Source organism: Copadichromis virginalis, linkage group LG8 (genome assembly GCF_057382275.1).
Source record: "Copadichromis virginalis isolate Kocher_CV1m ecotype Utaka linkage group LG8, C_Virginalis_male_GT1.1, whole genome shotgun sequence".
NCBI classification, from domain to species: Eukaryota; Metazoa; Chordata; class Actinopteri; order Cichliformes; family Cichlidae; genus Copadichromis; species Copadichromis virginalis.
The window spans coordinates 8,268,066-8,285,991 of NC_140625.1; the positions used below are offsets into that span (position 1 = coordinate 8,268,066).

At 39.9% G+C, this 17,926-nt stretch overlaps 2 protein-coding genes across 4 annotated transcripts in view; one reads left to right on the forward strand and one right to left on the reverse strand.

Moving 5' to 3' along the window:
* The first annotated feature begins 310 nt into the window (after nt 1-310).
* The window catches only part of slc39a11 (solute carrier family 39, member 11), a 197,089-nt gene continuing 179,473 nt past the window's right edge, over nt 311-17,926 (forward strand). Inside the window, exon 1 of one of the 3 annotated variants that reach the window (XM_085465569.1) lies at nt 311-451. The gene's annotated coding sequence lies outside the window, so the exon portion shown is untranslated. Of the gene's footprint in view, nt 452-16,488; nt 16,615-17,926 lie in introns of those variants that run through there. The other 2 variants (XM_085465568.1, XM_085465570.1) reach the window with 2 other exon arrangements.
* On the reverse strand, nt 2,973-4,051 carry LOC146702641 (somatostatin receptor type 2). The gene has a single exon (XM_085465571.1). The coding sequence runs from the start codon at nt 4,049-4,051 to the stop codon at nt 3,038-3,040; it is 1,014 nt and encodes a 337-aa protein (XP_085321697.1). The 3' UTR covers nt 2,973-3,037.

Consider the following 17,926-nt stretch of genomic DNA (forward strand, 5'->3'; position numbering starts at 1 on the left):
TCTCTCTCTCTATATATATATATATATATATATATATATATATATATATATATATATATATATATATATATATATATATATATATACACACACACACACACACACACACACACACACACACACACACACTCTCTCTCTCTTACGGTAGCCATGCCACCAAACTAATTGAGGACTGTTTTATGCCTTTAGGCCAACTCTGACACAGAGGTTCATTAGTTCTTAAAACTAAGCCGGCAGATACAAGTGGGTCTCAACAAGCAGGCCTGACATTTACAGGATGCCCTTCGAGGGACGGTTTCGGAGCAGACGGTCAAGTCAAGACGCTCAGTTTGCTTCACCTTAGAGGAGATGGATGAGGCAGAGATGGTGTTTTCGGAAGTGTTTGGAAAAAGATTAATGCTGCTTTTAAAATCAAACCTCGGCGGGGTTTGAAAAATGGTTACATTAACTGGTAAGATGATCGTTACAGAAAAATGTAACAAAACTTGGTGGTGATTATTTTCTTGGCACATAAATATAGTTAAGATACAGAGACTGAAATAAGCTTAGAATCAAGAAAGTTTCAGGCTAATTTTTTTTATTCATATAATTTATTCATTTATAAAACATCAGAAACAGAATGTGTGATTTTCGTGTGGTGTGACTGACATATTAATCTCATTCATACATACTGTATCATTGATGATTTTAAAATGTCTCTTTCTTTATATGTGCAAAAATGCTGCTTCTATGAATGAAGTGGTTGGCTCCTTCTGTGTATCTTCCACAATTTGTGTTTTCATGTTTTCTGGTTAAAGTTGAAGTAAAAGAGGGGGGGGGAAGCACTGTGAGCAAGAGGCGTTATTGTTGTTAACACGTGTTTTTGTTAACTCATAAAATGCATTTCACTAAGTATTCTTGGGATTGCCCAGCGGGAGTGCTTATGGAAAGATGTAGGGAGACAGTTAGCAGCTGGACGGCTTGAAATCTCCTCAGCCTTTCGTGAGCTGATTTGAATCTTTCTGCGGTGTGTTGGTGGCCGCTCTAATCTAACCGCTCTGATGACACGGCCGTGCTGGATTCCTGCACTCGAGTGCCGGGGTAACACATGTAAGCAATGTCTCAGTGTGTCACAGCTGGTGGAGGTTAATGTTAAGAATAGCTGTCAAAAAAATGAACGTTTAAAGACGCATGAAGTTTAAAAGCGGTCAAAGTGAAAGAGAGGTAAAGGGAGGGGGTGTGTGGTTAATCAAAGAATTACTGAGTGAAAGAAGCAATCAGGAAATATCACTGGTGTTCAAAGAAAATCCCCTGTTTTCATGTGTATGCATTTGCAGGATTGATTGGGATTGATAGATTATGCTGGTTTAAAAAATCCTGTTTTTGGATTACATCATAATTCAGACTGAGATGAAGAAACTCTGGAGGTTCCAGGTTTCCACCCAGGAGCGGGGTAAAGCATACATTTCCAGAATGACAAAACACAGAACAAACATTGGAAGTTTTCATATACCACACAGGCGTAATGTTGACTTTATGTAGTGATTTATGCATCTTTCACCTAGTTAAGGGTGTCTTTTTGTATGTCACCATTAAACAGAATAACATAGGTGCTTGCACACAAAAATGCAAGTGCGTGCTCGTGGCCAGCCGAGTAGAAATACATTCATCCGATGCCTTCCTGCATGCACAGCCACTGGGACATAATCCAGCTGTGGGAGATGTGGAGATGCTATTTGCTGAGTGTGTACGTGCGTGTATGAGTTGGTGCTGTCAAAAGCATGTGACCCGTGTTATTCTGTTTACACTCCACCTGTCCACACTTCATCCCTGTTGTGCTACATTTTATTAGCTCTGCTGAAAAGCGCTATAGCAGGATGTGCATTAGAGCATTTCGTCTGAATTTTCTGAGCTCTCGGCTGACAAATTATACAACAGGTCTGAGTCAGACAGACACGTGATATTTAAACCAAGAGAGTGGTATGGAAATCATCTACTCACATTTAGTGACAGTGTCTGGTGTTTTCTGTTTTATCTTTATGCTTTTTAAGAAGTGTTTAAGCCTGCATTTGATATAGTGGTGAATAGAATTAACCCTTTAAAGTCGCAGCTCAATGCACAGTCAGAAAGGCATCAAATCCACACACCCAAGGCTACAAGCTTGAGCATAAAATGTACATTTCAAGTGGAGAAGATTGAACAAAAAAATAAAAAAGGGAAATTTGCCAAGCTAGGCCATGTTTGTGAAAAGTGTAAACCCGGTGTATTTTTTGTAGCTGCAATTTACATAAATGCGTCAGATGTAGGCAGTCATAAAGCTCTTGTTTTCCAACAAAGTGATGCTATTATAAAGATACACTCTCTGCACGTGTCTGTGATTGCTCCAGTTCAAACTTGGCTGTCCAGAATGGGCAAAATGGGTTGTTACAGCACATCCAAATTTGTCACAGAAAACCAAAGACGAGAAAACTACAGTGAAACTTGTCCAGTTGTCCTTGTGACGACTAACTTTTGAGTTTTGGGCCATCAGCTTAATGGAATGTTGGAAGAATTTTAACAGTTTGGATGACTGGGTTAAAGCTGTTTCAGGGTTACAGTTGTTACAGTTAGAGATTAGTTCAGCCCAGGGTAGCTGCATTAATGCATTAATGTCAATGAATGCCCACTCAAAGAAAAGCGATTAACATATCTGTGTATGTATGTATGCCTATCCCCCCTACACACAGAGTGGAGCAGTCAGCAGTCCGTCTAGTGCAAACACTGGTAGCAGAGAACAACTTTTAGTCAAAATATGAGAATCGCTCATCCAAATGATCTGAAAGTCAGCACTTCACTTACTCGGGTTGTCAGCAGAAAGCCAGCCAAGTTTAACTCGGATTAGGCAAACAATTGTGGAAATAAACAAAGAATATAGTGGCTGCACATACAGTGATTTCCTAAGTCATTGTAGGTACCTGCAATGCATTATTGGAGTAACTAAAAAGAAAGAAGTCCAAAAGTACCGTGCAGTGCATCATAATAGGAAGGGAATTAAAATGCAGCCAGTATTCGTTTGGCTTTATGGGGTACTGGTGCCATCACACACAACTGTGTCATTTAGGTTCTGCTGGTCAGTGATGCACTGCATGCTGGAAGAAGACTTGGTGATGGGGCAGAGTAGGGTGCGGAAGTGCCTCCTGAAGGTGTCAGAGAGGCAGGCGTAGAGGATGGGGTTCGCGCAGCTCCATGAGTAGGAAAGCAGGACCACAAACTCGAAAGCCCTGTAGAAGGTCACGGCGTAGCTGTTTTGGTATGGAGAACAGAAGTTGAAGGTGTAAAACGGCAGCCAGCACAAACCAAACACAACCACCACCGCGACCACCATTTTGGTGACCTGTTGCTCCAGCTGCTGGCTCTCCAGGGTCACCGCTGAGGTTCGGAGTTTCTGACCCCACAAGGTGAGCAGCATTGCCACGTAGAAACCTGTCATAACTGTAAATGGTAAAGCGAAACCCAAAATAAAGGTGTAAGAGAGGACGCCAAGCCACCGGGCGTCGGAGCCGAGATCCGGCGTACAAAAGCCGTGATCGGTCGAGAAGTGAAGCGCCATCGGGAGGATGGTGAGGAGGGAGAACAGCCAGAGGAGGGATGAAACAATCTTGGCACAGCGTGGGGTCCTCCAACGGGCAAAGCGAAGTGGCTCCACCAGCGCCATGTAGCGGTCGATGCTCATCACCGTCAGGCAGAAGACGCTGGTGAACTGATTGATGCCGTCCAGCACCATGACAGCTTTGCACGCCACATCTCCAAAAATCCAGCGGTTCATGAAATTCTGACTCGCTATAAAGGGAAGACCAACCATGAATAGTCCATCGGCCAGCGCAAGGTTGAAAATGTACACTGTGGTTGAAGAGGACAGCTTGTCAAACTTTAAAATGGCGACGATAACGAGCGCGTTTCCAGCTAGCCCCATGACCCAAACCACCAGGTAGAGAAAGGCCATCGTGATGCCGAAACCATCTAGATTTCCCTCCCAGTAAAATTCCCGATCCACTAAGGACTGATTGTAGTCATATAAAAATGAGGCATTCATTGTGACTCCAAAGGCTGATCAGAAAAGGAACACAAGGGCACAAAAGTGACACTTCGAACAGTCACTGCGGAGGGTGGATGAAAATCTCAGCTTCTGTTTAAATTCCTCTGCACGCAGTTCAAGAGTCACCTCTTGACTCTCTGCTGTGGAGGTTCTCAGAGGGCGATGAGTAAACAACTCAACCAAAAGAGAAAAAAAAAATCAAACTTCCAGACTTGAGAAGTGCCAGGCTTCAGAAACTCATCAACTCCCCTCTTCCAGTTAGTCGTTACTTCCTTTTATCCTCTGGCACAAATAACTGCAAAAGTTTATTCCTTTGTGGTGGAGACGGCACGCGGCTCCCTCACATCACACACTAGCATGAAACAGTGGTGTGCAGCAGTGTGGAAACAAGCAGGACAGCAGCTCACACACTTGCCTGACCACTCTTTCTCCCTGGGAGCCCTTTTATATCTCTTCCACCCCTCACTGTGCTGGGAGTGTGCCACCTCCCCCCCCTTCCTCCCCTGGTTCATCACTCTCCAAAGATTATGATAAACTCCAGCTTGGCTCTGCCTCCCCCGGTTCCTCTGCTGTAATGCTGTTTCCAAGGTAAACCCATGCTCCCATCTGCTACAATACTTTTGTTTTAATAACTTTTTTTTCTGTCTTCACTCCCTCTTCATTTCTATTTACCTCACCAACCCCTCCCCCCTTCCACCATCTATTTTATCCACCTCTCTTTTCTGCCTGCACAGTTCAGCGGGGGAGGGGGGTCACACGAGCAAAACCTAAACAAGCAAAGATAATAACAACCAGCTCGTTGCCTGCGGCCATCCACCTCTGCAACCCAGACCGAGTAAATCTGCCGACAGGAAACAGAAATCAGGGCTTTTGTTTTTTGACATTTGACACGGGATGCTGCAACTTCTTTTTTCCCTTTCTTTATCCTATTTCTATGCTCCTCCAACCCTTTTTCAAACTACGTAGAAGTGGGAAAAAGGTGACAATGAAAAAAAAGTAAGAAAAGGTGGTGAAGAGAAAGAGGTAGGAGGACAAGGCAGAGGTCGGCAGAAGAGTACTGACCTTTGTTCTGTTGTGGTTCAGCCACGCATAGCTGAAATAACCCTTTGAAATTCCTCCAGCACGTTGCGCCACCTACCATCAACACCAGAACCGGATTTCAATCAAAACTAGACAAGGACACTTATCAGCTCATCTATCAGCTCATTCGTCAGATTTCCCCTGAGATTTCTCCGAGACGTACCGCCTGTCTGTCGTTTAAACTGGTTCCAATTAACTGCAGAAAAAATGCTTTTGTTGTTTGAACTCATGATTAGGTTCTGGCTTAATGTCTCCCCAGAGACTGGCACTTCACAGAACAAAGCCTCCCTCTACGCCCCGACCAAAGCCTTCTGCCTTCTTAAAAAAACACCCCTTGTTTCAACGGTGCTAAATTTGGAGACGTTTGACAGGGTCGTATTTCACAAGCTGCGTTTCACTGACATGTTTAAGCGGACATGTTGACATCCGTGTCCACGTGCGACAGCGCTATCTACAGCAAAAGGATAAGTCACGAGGAAACAGATGAATGTCAGCCCTCGCACGGGTAAACTCGAGGTTAAAGGCCACTTCACCATTTATCAGAAAAGCTTCGAAAACTCTGTTTCGTTTTATTTTCCTCCTAAATCTTTCTTTTTCCCATCTTACACAACTGTCATGCACTTACTGTAACACATGTTACTTCCACTCTCATGTCTCACATGAATCTTCCTTCTAGGACTTACCTTTTACTGTGATATTTCAAAAAAGGAACCCTTTTCCCAGTCTTGTTTGAAAATGTGTGTGAAACTATTACTCACCCCCCACTATGACAGTGGCTTCTCACTGTGTCTTTGAGTGTAGCGTGGACCTGTAAACACTTTTGCCCTCCAACCAGGTTGAACAAAGCGCCCTGTTCTGCAACACGTTCTCATCAGAACGCGTAACACACCGACCAATGTCACAAAATCGTCAGTGCGTTGCGCATTCGGCAGCATGAGAGCCGGTTGGAATGAATCTCTAAATGTGTTTTATGTACAGATCCTGAATCGCTTTGGAAAACACTACGTGATAGGGTTAAGGTTAGGGTTGAGGTTGGAGTGGACGACTGGAGCCTCTGCTCTGGGAGTGTGTTATCACCGTGAACGCCTATCTTTTGGATTCAATTGAGAAGCCAGAGGGTTTTATAAGGACATGGAAGAGTACCCTTTGCGTTATTATTGCGCCTAGGGTCGTGACAAATCATCGGTGCGTTACGCATTGGGAATGATAATGCTCTGTCTTCTGGACTTTCTTCATAGTTCACTCCAGATGCCTGATGCATAAACTCTGTGCAGAGTCACAGCTGTGTGTGTAAGCACAAACGCACACAGACACACTCACATTCTTTTCATCAAATTGATAAAAGCCTTGCATACTCATGCTCTTCATTTAAAAATCTCAGCCGCTGTAGAAAGGCACGCACTGGCAAAGCAGCAAATTAGTCTGGATCTCAGAGCAGTAAAAGACTACTGAAGCACAATTTTTTTTTTTAAATGAAAGTGAGGAAAAGAAAAAAATGTTAAATTTAGTCATCTCAGTTTAGGATGAGAGCAGAAGAAAAACTGCTGAATGGAGACAGAAAATCATTGTAGGATTACTAATGAGAAGCAAAGCACCATCCATATGTGTGACTAATCAGACAGATTTACAAAATGAAGTGGAGGATTATAATTATTTATTAAGCAGTTTGTAGATTCAAATTTTTACCTTTTAATATAGGTGAGTAATAGCAAAAAAAGTGTTCACATAATCATAATAGGCCACAAGTGATTTAGCAAGTGTCTTATTTAGTAATTGAATAGTTATGATACTCACCCCACATTTACTCCCATTGAGGGACGTCACCTTAAACAATACTTCTAATGCCTTTCAATACTAAACTTAAGATTATTTTTTTTTAGTACCATAGGAATCATAAGCAGTGTATGTGCAGAGGTTGCAGTTCTGAACTTGATGACAACAGCATATCTCCTTACATTCTGAAGAAGAAGCATTTCTACAAGAACAGGAAAAACTACAAATGGCACACAAAACTACATGTGGAAGAAAGCAGCTAGTTCAGTCACTCATTGATTAGAATGGCAGAAAGTGTTGAATAAATACTTTACGTTGTTATCCTGAAATGCACATTCACATTTTTGAGACATTTTTCTGGCGTTGCTGATGTGAAACTAAAGTCAGAATTCTGAGATAAAAGAATTCCGAGAAAAACGTCAGAATTCTAACGCAAATATTTTGCCAGTGATATACTGATGATTAGCACATATTATCAGGATATAATGAGAAGTCTGTGAAGGTTCTGAGTCATCCAGGTCATCGTAGTCAAAGGAGCTTGCAAAGAAAAGCGTCTGGACTTCTGAAGAAGAAGCTTCTCGGATGAGAGGTGAAACTTCTTCAAGCAACTTGAAGAAGTCCAGACGCTTTTCTTTGCAAGCTCCTTTGATATAAAGATTTTCAGAAATTTAATAATGAAGGAAACTGTTACACAAATCTAACTGTATGAAAGTTACCAAACTCATTCATGTTTATCACATAAATCAGGACTATCTGTAGTGATCAGTCAGGCTGAAGAAGTCACTTGGATGAGTGATGAAATGCTTTTCCCAAGTCCAAATGAAAAGAATCAGCTTTCTGGGATCCATCGGGCAGTTTGCCAAAGTAAAAGGTGAAGGTTGAGTAGTCACGGGACTACCAGCAGCTGCAGGAGTTAGCATGTGTGAATAGTGAATATGTTGCGCTAATCTGGCAGACATCAAAACATTTTATGCAATCTATGAACAGCTTGACCTGCTGTTAGCACAAAAATACATCCTCTGTGGGCTTTGTATATCTTCAGCAAATCTGATGGTAGCTCTCAGTCAAATTGGTGGCATCCATACTCTGAGTATCGTGGCTCTTTGCTCAAAATTCCATGTGGGTTCATTTTCTGTGCGCAAGCAACAGGCGGACAAATGTTCCACGGAGCCGTGCTGCTAGAGTTACTAAAAAAGACTCAAATAAAGCACAGAGACCATCTGCAGCGTGCATGCAAGATCTAATTATTCCAGTAAACTATGAGTCAGACAGTGTTACTGCATTTTTTACATTGTTATTTCATAAGACAATAAGTAAAAACTCTTACAGATGGAATAGCATGCTGCACCAAATACTTTCAGCATGCTTGGAAAAGAGAGGAAGCCAATAGAAAAATCTGGAAACTCCACATGATTTATTGTCTTGTTTATTGTTTGTGAGTACCAGGATATGTTCATCCTGCTTTTGTTTCCCAGAAACAATGACTAAACATCTAGCGTCATTGACGAGTTATGTAAATCTGTAGCTTTTGTAATTGCAACATAGAAATTTAAAATATTTGAGGGAATATTAGTCAGGGGCTTATCTTGTCTAGGGCAGCATTTTGAGAGTTCTTTCCTAAAACGTGGTGATTTGAACTATTCCCATTCCCGTTTTCACACGCAAAACTACCCTAGAAATACCTGGCATGCTGTCTCTTTGGCATGTTACCAATATGGAGTGTTTTGAAGTCATTTTAGCATAAAAACTGAAGAGATCAAACACCTCAGAAGGAAAACTGAGTATTTGATGTCAGTTCTTGAGAATCGAAGAACGATGGCTGCTTTCTTTGACAGCCATCTTGCACAACAGATGTTTGATCATCCTGAAAGAACCGAAATTAGTGGACAAGGAGTAACAAGGCCTTTAAAAAGATAACAACCCACCTGAGACACAGGACATCATGCATTTGTTTGATGAAGAGCTCATGGCCTCGACTTTCCACTACAAGCCTGTTTGCAAATTAAATTATGATGTTTTGCCACATATATAGCTTTTGTAACTGGGTCTTTATTTTGTTTCTAATAATAATGGATTATTTTTGCATTAACTAAATCATTCCACAATGCAACCACATGACAGTTAATAAGTAACAGCAGAACCCTAGACATGCACACACAGTACTAAATGTAATGTAACGTACTGAAGTGAACTTTATCAGCTGATGATTTCCAACATCGCAAAGTTACTGAGTTTTATCAACTGCCAGCACTGAAAGAAAAAAATGCATCCCTCAACTAACAGGCTAATAAAACAAGATGGTTAAAGCTTTAAATGCCTGAGCCCCCACTGGGGTTGTTAAATACTGGAAAACAAAAAAAACACATAGGGTCCTCTTAATTGTCAATTTACGTGGTTTGGTGGGTATGAAACGTAAAAGAGCAAGACTGATGACTGATCCGTTAATAATTCACATCACAGTGAGAAGCGTTATATGGTCAGGGATTTGGCGCTCACGGAAGATTTTAAGAAATTCTGTACTAAAAAGCACAAAAACCCCAATCAAAGGTCAGCTTACCTGGGAATTCCCAGAGATGAGAGTGGCAACTTAAAGGAAAAGCAACATCAACATAATCTGTTTCTTTTCAGAAAAGCAAAGATCCCAACATTAATTAAGGCAGAGGTAGCAAACATGAAGCCGGGTGACCAGCATTGGCTCAACAAAGACTGCAATCACATCACAATGGACGGCATTGAAAGATGTCAGGGATGGCAAAAAGTATATGACTTTTAAATGTTTTTTCATAAACACCTTTGTCCTACTGATTAAGATCTCCCCAAAGACATTTAAAGTACAATAATAAAGTAATAGAGAAACAATTAAATGACAGAAAAGCTCCTGTTTTTTCACTATCTGCTTAGAAATGTCTGTTTTTTTCACATTAATCATAATAATAAATAAAACAAATGAATAAATAAAAAATATTTAAAAATAAAATAAGTGATTTTGTATGATTTTAAAAAATAACTTTCCGCTGAATACTTACAGGACAATTTGTGAGACTTTTATTTTGTAATTTTCCACATCTATTACTTACAATTTAAGCCCCAAGAGTCATGCTGGCAGATTTCTTTCAGTAACACCATTCCTTTATCATGCAGAAAAACTGAGGCACACTGTTGAAATTGCACTTCTTTTTCTTACATTTAGATATCTCTGGGATTGAATGTGCAGTTAAACTACTCTACTATGACAGAAATGGGAGTTTGGTCTGTCCCATTTAAAATGATGTGAAATTAGTTTGAAATTCATGAATTAAGACATTTGGAGCCTTCAGAAGTGACAGCACAGTACACAGTTAAAGAAAGTGTTTATTACCAGTAAACATCCTGCATCTGCAAACATTATTTTGCATATGATAGATTTTAACATTCCATTTGGTTGGGTTGTTTTTAAGTTAATTCATTAAAAATTGTATCCACTTTTTGTTCCATTTACTGATGTTTTGTAGGTAGAAAGTTCATTTTTGACCCTTTTTTACAAAATATCGCTAAATACAGAATACATGAAGCCTTTAAATTAGACCACAAACTCACCGGGAAAATGTTTACCGAGTCGAGAACTTAAGCGAGAAGTTGATTTGTTGTCTCGTGACTTTCACTTGAGCCTCTTGCAGCTAGCTTGTTACACATCTCTGACCTTTTAAGAAAGTATCAATCTTGGTCAAGCCATGACTGATGAAGATTAGAATTGTGCCATTAAGATGGACAAAAAGACCTTAGTGTGCACCTGTGCATTCAGGTGCCAAACCTCAATTCCTGAGTCCTATTCAAACCCAGGCTACAGGGTTGACATTTGAACTCTATCCAGGAAATTTTAAATAAAACCTCGGACCAAAAAATAGATGTTCCTCAAGACTTACATCCAAGGTCATATATAAAGTTTTGTTACTGATATTGTCATCTCTTTAACTTAACTATATATGTGTATTTATACACACAAGCCTGCTTAATTCACTTTCTGAACATCTTTATCTTGTTTTTTTTCTAAAAAGACTAAATTGACGGCACGTCAACAAGAAAACCAACTAGACATAACTACTTGATTCTTCCACTTTATATTTGGGTGAATGTGACAGACTGCATATCAGTTTGACATAAATACCATGATCTCACCAGCAGGTTTGCTTTGACTTTGGCGTTTTGGATAAAAAATCTATTTTTCTGAAGCCTGACTTGACAAGACATGCAGTGGATTTGACTAAGAAGCTGACAACAACATGCATTTTATCAATCATATGATTGTAATTCCTTCCTCTAAATAGGACCGTGAGTTATGAGATGAACATAATGCTTGACTGAAACTTGTCATGGAGACATCAAACTCACTTTGAAAATGGTTCCTGTGGTTAGAAATCACACAAGTTCTTTTCAAACTGTCCAACTTGCATTTGTGTAGCAACTTGTTATGCAAGTTTCACTTTTCAAGGGAGCATTAATCTAATTTTAGGGCATTTCTGAGTAAGATTAGACTCAGTTTTGAATTGCACCATTGGACTAAGACACACAAAAAGTCTTCAGTGGGCAGCAGTATATTGGCATGCCATCTTTGATTCCCTGACCAGTAATTAAACCCAAGCTGATGCACTGAGTGAGCTGCATTATAGCCATTAGCCCATCAGGGACCCACTACATCAGTGCTTTGAGTACCCTAAATGACTGACTTTTCAAAAGCACTGAATCACTTGAGGAAGTGTTAAACAAAATTTGTGACCATCAAATAACTGGTTTTCAGGGTTAACATCAAGAACAATTTTAACAGATAGTTTTATCCTTGATATGTCTTTAACTTATAGTTGTTAACCTTTTGAAGAAAACATTGAATGTTGTGGAGCTGTCCAACTCACAGAAACACATGAATCCACTGTCTTACACATACTCAAGATATGAGGACTGAGGAATATTAGTCTCAGCATTAATTTCTGCCCACTCATGAGTGGGTATCAGTATAGTGCCAAGCATCACTCTCTGACTGGGAATTGAGCCTGGGCAGCAGCGATGAGAGCACCAAATCCTATTGAGTAGAGGATCAGGGACCAACTAAATAAGTGTTTTGAATATCAGAAATTGCTGATGTTTTGAATGTACTCAATCGCTGGCTGATTCCTGGGTTCTGATGATGGTTCTGAATCCCCACTTTAGCACTTTTGCTGCAGCTTTCTCCTCATTCTTAAATTGGAAAAATGCACATGGACCCAGTAGCAGTACACAGCCATGCCCTAAAGTATACCCTGCTTTATTATTCACTTTGCTTGAAGTAAGGCCATGGTTTAATAAATGGGCATAATTCTTTGTTCAATAAGGCTTGAAACTAAAGACTGAGACCACAAATGCACTGGGAAACAAATCAAGTAAGAAGTTGATTCATTTCCCCAAAGACTTTTGTAATCCTATAATCTTAGGTCTTTTTGCAGCCATCCAAGCCAAAATGTCAGTGTTCTGCCAGATAAAAAGGTGCATGGAATGAAAATCTATTTAATTAACTGAAACCTCATTTGTGAAAAAGCTTTAAGAAAGAAAGAAATGATCAAAGAACTGAAGAAGGCTCCAACACTTTAATAGAAGTTAGCATGCTGCTGTCTAACTACTGCCTGTGTTCTAAATCCCCAGAAACTAAACATGTTAGACCTCTTTGACTTTACAAATGACACTTTTTGCTAAATTATTGAATCGGCCAATCACAAGGCAGAAATTTGGCTTGTTTAAGCATGTAGTCATGGATCAAGATGATTGAAGTGACTTTGAATGTGACATGGTTGTTGGTGCCAGACAGGCTAGTCTGAGTATTTGAGAAAATGACAGAGTCCACCAGTGTTGGTCAAGTTACTTGAAAAAAGTAATCAGTAACTAATTACTGATTACTTCGCTAAAAAAGTAATCCCGTTACTTTACTGATTACTTATTTTCAAAAGTAATTAATTACCTAGTTACTTAGTTACTTTTTAAAAACACGATTTACAACCTGAATAGGTGATAAAGCCATAGATCTTTCAGCCCAATTCTACTTTTTCTACATAATCCATCATACAAAATGTAATCAAATGGAAAAGTCTCTTTTTAAAACTTGTTTTATTAGTTTTCATCTTTTAACTTCATGCATCAAGCAAAAATGTAATTATATGCAACATTCGCTGACTGGAAGAAATTTGTTTAACATTTAAACCTATTTTCTGCACATTCCAGCACATAAAATAAAATATTTTTTTGTGTTTACACTCAGTCTTTCAAATAAATGCAAGTGAAACACAGCAGAAAATAAATAAAATCAAAGACTCAGCGGTCCTGTTGCTCTATTTTCACCTGTATAGCAGGTGGAGGTTTGCCCTGGTGCAGGTGAGCCGCAGCGCTCAGTAGAAGAATCCACGAGTTTGTCTGTGAATTTCACATTCCAGCGGCAGCGCACTCGGTGCTTGCTTGGAAGTTAAGGGTTTTTTTCACTGTAAAAAGAAGTTTTCTTCCCACGCAATGAACAGCGGACACTAATGTTTTTGTCACTTTTTACAGAATCAAACTCAAAGTAAGGTCAGTATTTCCACGCTTTAAACGCTGCACGCTCATACTCTCCCGCACTCGATATATTATCTTTTGTTGATCTGCACACAGCTGTTGCCACGAACGTCGCACTTGCTTACGTCATTGTTATGAGACACTCTGGCAAAAAAATCACGGTTTTAGTAACACAGTAACGCAGCGTGCTTACGGGAAAGTAACAGTAATCTAATTAACTTTTTTGCAATAGTAATCCCTTACTTTACTCGTTACTTGAAAAAAGTAATTGGATTACAGTAACGCATCACTTGTAACGCGTTACTGTAATATCTGGTGTCCACACAGCAATCTATAGAGTTTACATGGAATCTTCTGAAAAAGAGAAATTATCCAGTGAGTGGGAATTCTCTGAAGGAAAATGTCTTGTTGATGCCATAGGTCAGTGGACAATGGTCTTTGGTATCACGCCTTCCAATAAGCATTGAGCTATTAGGAACGCAAGTATACAGAACAGCATCTCACACAACACATTAAACTTAGGCTACATCAGCAGAAGACCACACCTGGTCCTAAAAAAAAAAAGGAAAAAAAAACAAACCTGGTCCTAAGAATAGGTATTTGAGGCTATAATTCACAGTGACTCATCAAATTGGACAATAGAAGTTTGGATAAACATTGTCTGGTTTGACAAGTCTCATGTTCAGCTGTGACGCTCAGATGGTAGCTTAAGAATTTGGTGCAAACAACAAGAAGGTGTGGATCCATCCTGCCTTGTTCAGGCTGCTGCTGGTGTTGTACAGGGTGGGCCATTTATAGGGATACATGGGAATGGTTGGTGATATTAAAGTCCTGTTTGTGGCACATTAGTATACGTGAGGGGGCAAACTCCTCAAGATGGGTGGTGACCATGGTGGCCATTTAGAAGTCGGCCATCTTGGATACAACTTTTGTTTTTTCAATAGGAAGAGGGCCATGTGACACATCAAACTTATTGGTAATGTCACAAGAAAAACAATGGTGTGCTTGGTTTCAATGTAACTTTATTGTTTCATGAGTTATTTACAAGTTTCTCTTTGTTCACAGCCATTAACATGTCGAAGAGGTTAACATGTGAGGAGCGGATCGAAACTGTGTTGATATCTGGTGAACGCAGTAACCGGGTCATTGCAGCAGATTTCAATGCAAGACACCCTACGAGACCACCCATCTCCCATGCTACAGTTAGCAAACTGCTCGCTAAGTTTCGTGAAACTGGTTCAGTGTTGGATTTGCCAAAATGTGGACGCAAGAAAACTGTCACTAATGAAGAAACATCAGTGGCTGTGCTAGCTTCATTCAGCAAGAGCCCACAGCGTAGCACTCGCCGCATGTCACTGGAGACTGGCATTAGTCGAACATCCCTTCGGCGGATATTAGCTACTTACAAATGGCACCCTTACAAACTCCAGCTACTGCAGCATCTCAACGAGGATGACCCAGATCGGCGCACAGAATTTGCAGAATGGGCAAAACAAAAATTGGAACAGGACCCTCAGTTCGCGCAGAAGATTTTGTTCAGTGATGAGGCAAACTTTTATGTGAATGGTGAAGTTAACAAACAAAACCACCGCTATTGGTCTGACACTAACCCACATTGGATGGATCCCTCCAAGACTGTTGGAACAACAAAAGTGATGGTTTGGTGTGGTATATGGGGTACAACGATAGTGGGTCCATTCTTCATCAATGGAAACCTCAAGGCCACTGGATATTTGAAATTGCTACATGATGATGTGTTTCCCTCTTTATGCACTGAAGCTGGCACTTTCCCTGAGTTTTTCCAGCAAGATGATGCACCACCACATTATGGGTGCCAGGACCGAGCATTCCAAGATGAACAGTTTCCTGGAAAGTGGATTGGTCGTCGTGGGCCAGTTGAATGGCCCCCAAAGTCTCCCGATCTGACCCCCTTAGACTTTTATCTTTGGGGTCATCTGAAGGCAATTGTCTATGGTGTGAAGATACGAGATGTGCAGCACCTGAAACTACGGATACTGGATGCCTGTGCTGGCATTTCTCCTGCGGTGTTGCTATCAGTGTGTGAAGAGTGGGAGAAGAGGGTTGCATTGACAATCCAACACAATGGGCAGCACATTGAACACATTTTATAAGTGGTCAGAAACTTGTAAATAACTCATGAAAGAATAAAGTTACATTGAAACCAGGCACACCATTGTTTTTCTTGTGACATTACCAATAAGTTTGATGTGTCACATGGCCCTCTTCCTATTGAAAAAAACAAAAGTTGTAACCAAGATGGCCGACTTCTAAATGGCCACCATGGTCACCACCCATCTTGAGGAGTTTGCCCCCTCACATATACTAATGTGCCACAAACAGGACTTTAATATCACCAACCATTCCCATGTTATTACGGTGTATCCATATAAATGGCCCACCCTCTACTATCGAGGTATTTTATGGCACATTCGGGGCTTTTTAGCACAAACCTAAATGCCACAGCCTACCTATTATTGCCATCTTTGAATGGTTGCTTCCAGCTGCATAATGTTGCAAAGCTCAAATCATCTCAGTGTGTTTTCTTGAACACATACAAAAGTGAGTTCATTGCACTAAAAAAACCCTCCAATAGAGAGCGTCTTCATGATGTGGTGGAATGAGTTCTCAGCAAAATCTCAGAGGAATCGAACTTCAGTGTATGCCAGGCACACACAAGGCAGTTCTGAAAACAAAAGGGGGCCAAAAGAGCGAGTGTCTATCCCACCAGTGTGAGAAAACTCCTTGCCTATATGACCTACAAAAAAGCGGATAGTTTGAATCAGTCAATTACAAACAAAAAACAATGCACAGATTACATTTGGAAGGTTAAATTTAAAATATTCTCCTGAAATATTTATATTCGTATTTTCAGCACTTAAGTCAGTGGTTTATAAATAAAGTTGGCTTAAATTTTAAATAAATTAATAAATAAATACGTAATACTACTACTAATAATAACAAAAAAAATCATAATAAAAAAATAATAATAATATTGATGATAATGAACGCTGTCTTCGATTACTACTGTTAAAGTTGATGGCCAATAGCCTGCGAGCAGAGGCGGGGCTAATAGAGTCATAGACACGTGTACTAGGAAGTAGGAAGTAAATACAGAGCACTCGGAGTGCTGCTGGAAAGAAGTGAGTAAACCTGAAAGACTTATAAAGAAATTAGCGATACAATAGATTTAGGATAAAATTGAACTGTGCCGAATTCATTACTTTCGCTTCACAATACCAGAAACAGCGTGTTTTGGAAATATGACACTGATATTTTTAAAAACAAAGCGAATATTTTAAGAGAGCCGGCTTGCTTTCATTTACCTCTGTTTTCTGTAATCTGCACTTTGTGCTCCTCACGTGTATTGGTATTTAAAACTCGATTCGCCAGAAGGTCTCCACGAAGACCGGTTATATCGCAGAACAGAGCAAAGGAAAAGGAAAAGACGAGAAAATGAAAAAATAGTTAACAGCTGTTGACAAGAGTCAGCTGTCATTTAAAGCTGATTGTATACGCACACGAAAGGAATACGTTTAACTTTACGCTCCAAAATGAATCCACCCGTACGAGGCGAATATTTTTCCTATGTGCTCCTCTCTTGTTCATTGTAACACTACCAGGGTTTTACTGCTGCAGTCTCACATAGTCTGACAGTATTGTTGGCACACCTGCCAGTTACAGAGACCTGGGCACAAATGTTTAGGAGCTCTAGCCGACATGTTTTCATGATCAGGCTTTTTTCTTTCATCCTTTCTTCAATAGTTAGATATGACAAAAAGCAACGTGTATAACACAGAGAATAGTTTTTATAGACAGCATCATACCTTTCTGGGGAAAATTTTTAAAGTAGCCATCCCAATCATTCTTTTCATTAACTCATGGGTGTCAAAAATAAGGTCCAGGGGCCAGAATCAGCCCACCAAAGACTCCAATCTACCCACTGGATGGGTTTGGAAAATATAATGGAGGGCATATGTGTTTGACTTTTAGCTGTACAGCTTTTTCTAATGATAAAGACCTCCTCCATGACCATTCACACTACACCAACGTAAACAACTAATAGGTAAACAATTGAATAACAGAAAGTTCCTGTTTTTTCACGATCTACTATAGAAATTTACGATTTCTGTAGTGGGTTCACCTTAAAAAGGAGCAAAGCAAAATAAAACAAAACACAAAAAGACATTCAATTACAAAAAAATAAAGTTTTATAATCACAGGACAGTCTGTGCAGTGAAGTAAGAACTTTTTATCTAATTCAAATATTCATTAAAAGTTCAAAGTCAAAGTAAACTTTATTGTCATCTCTGCTATATACAGTACAGTATATAGAGAGACGAGATGACGAGGCTCCAGGTCCATTCAATGCAAAAACCCCCAACAATAAATATAGGAAGAGTAAGAAGTAAATATACACTTTAAGACTGAGGTAAGGGGAGTAAATATACACTT

Bases quoted from the DNA above. Each gene is read 5' to 3' on its own strand.
- LOC146702641 (XM_085465571.1), bottom strand. From the start codon at position 4,051: ATGAATGCCTCATTTTTATATGACTACAATCAGTCCTTAGTGGATCGG.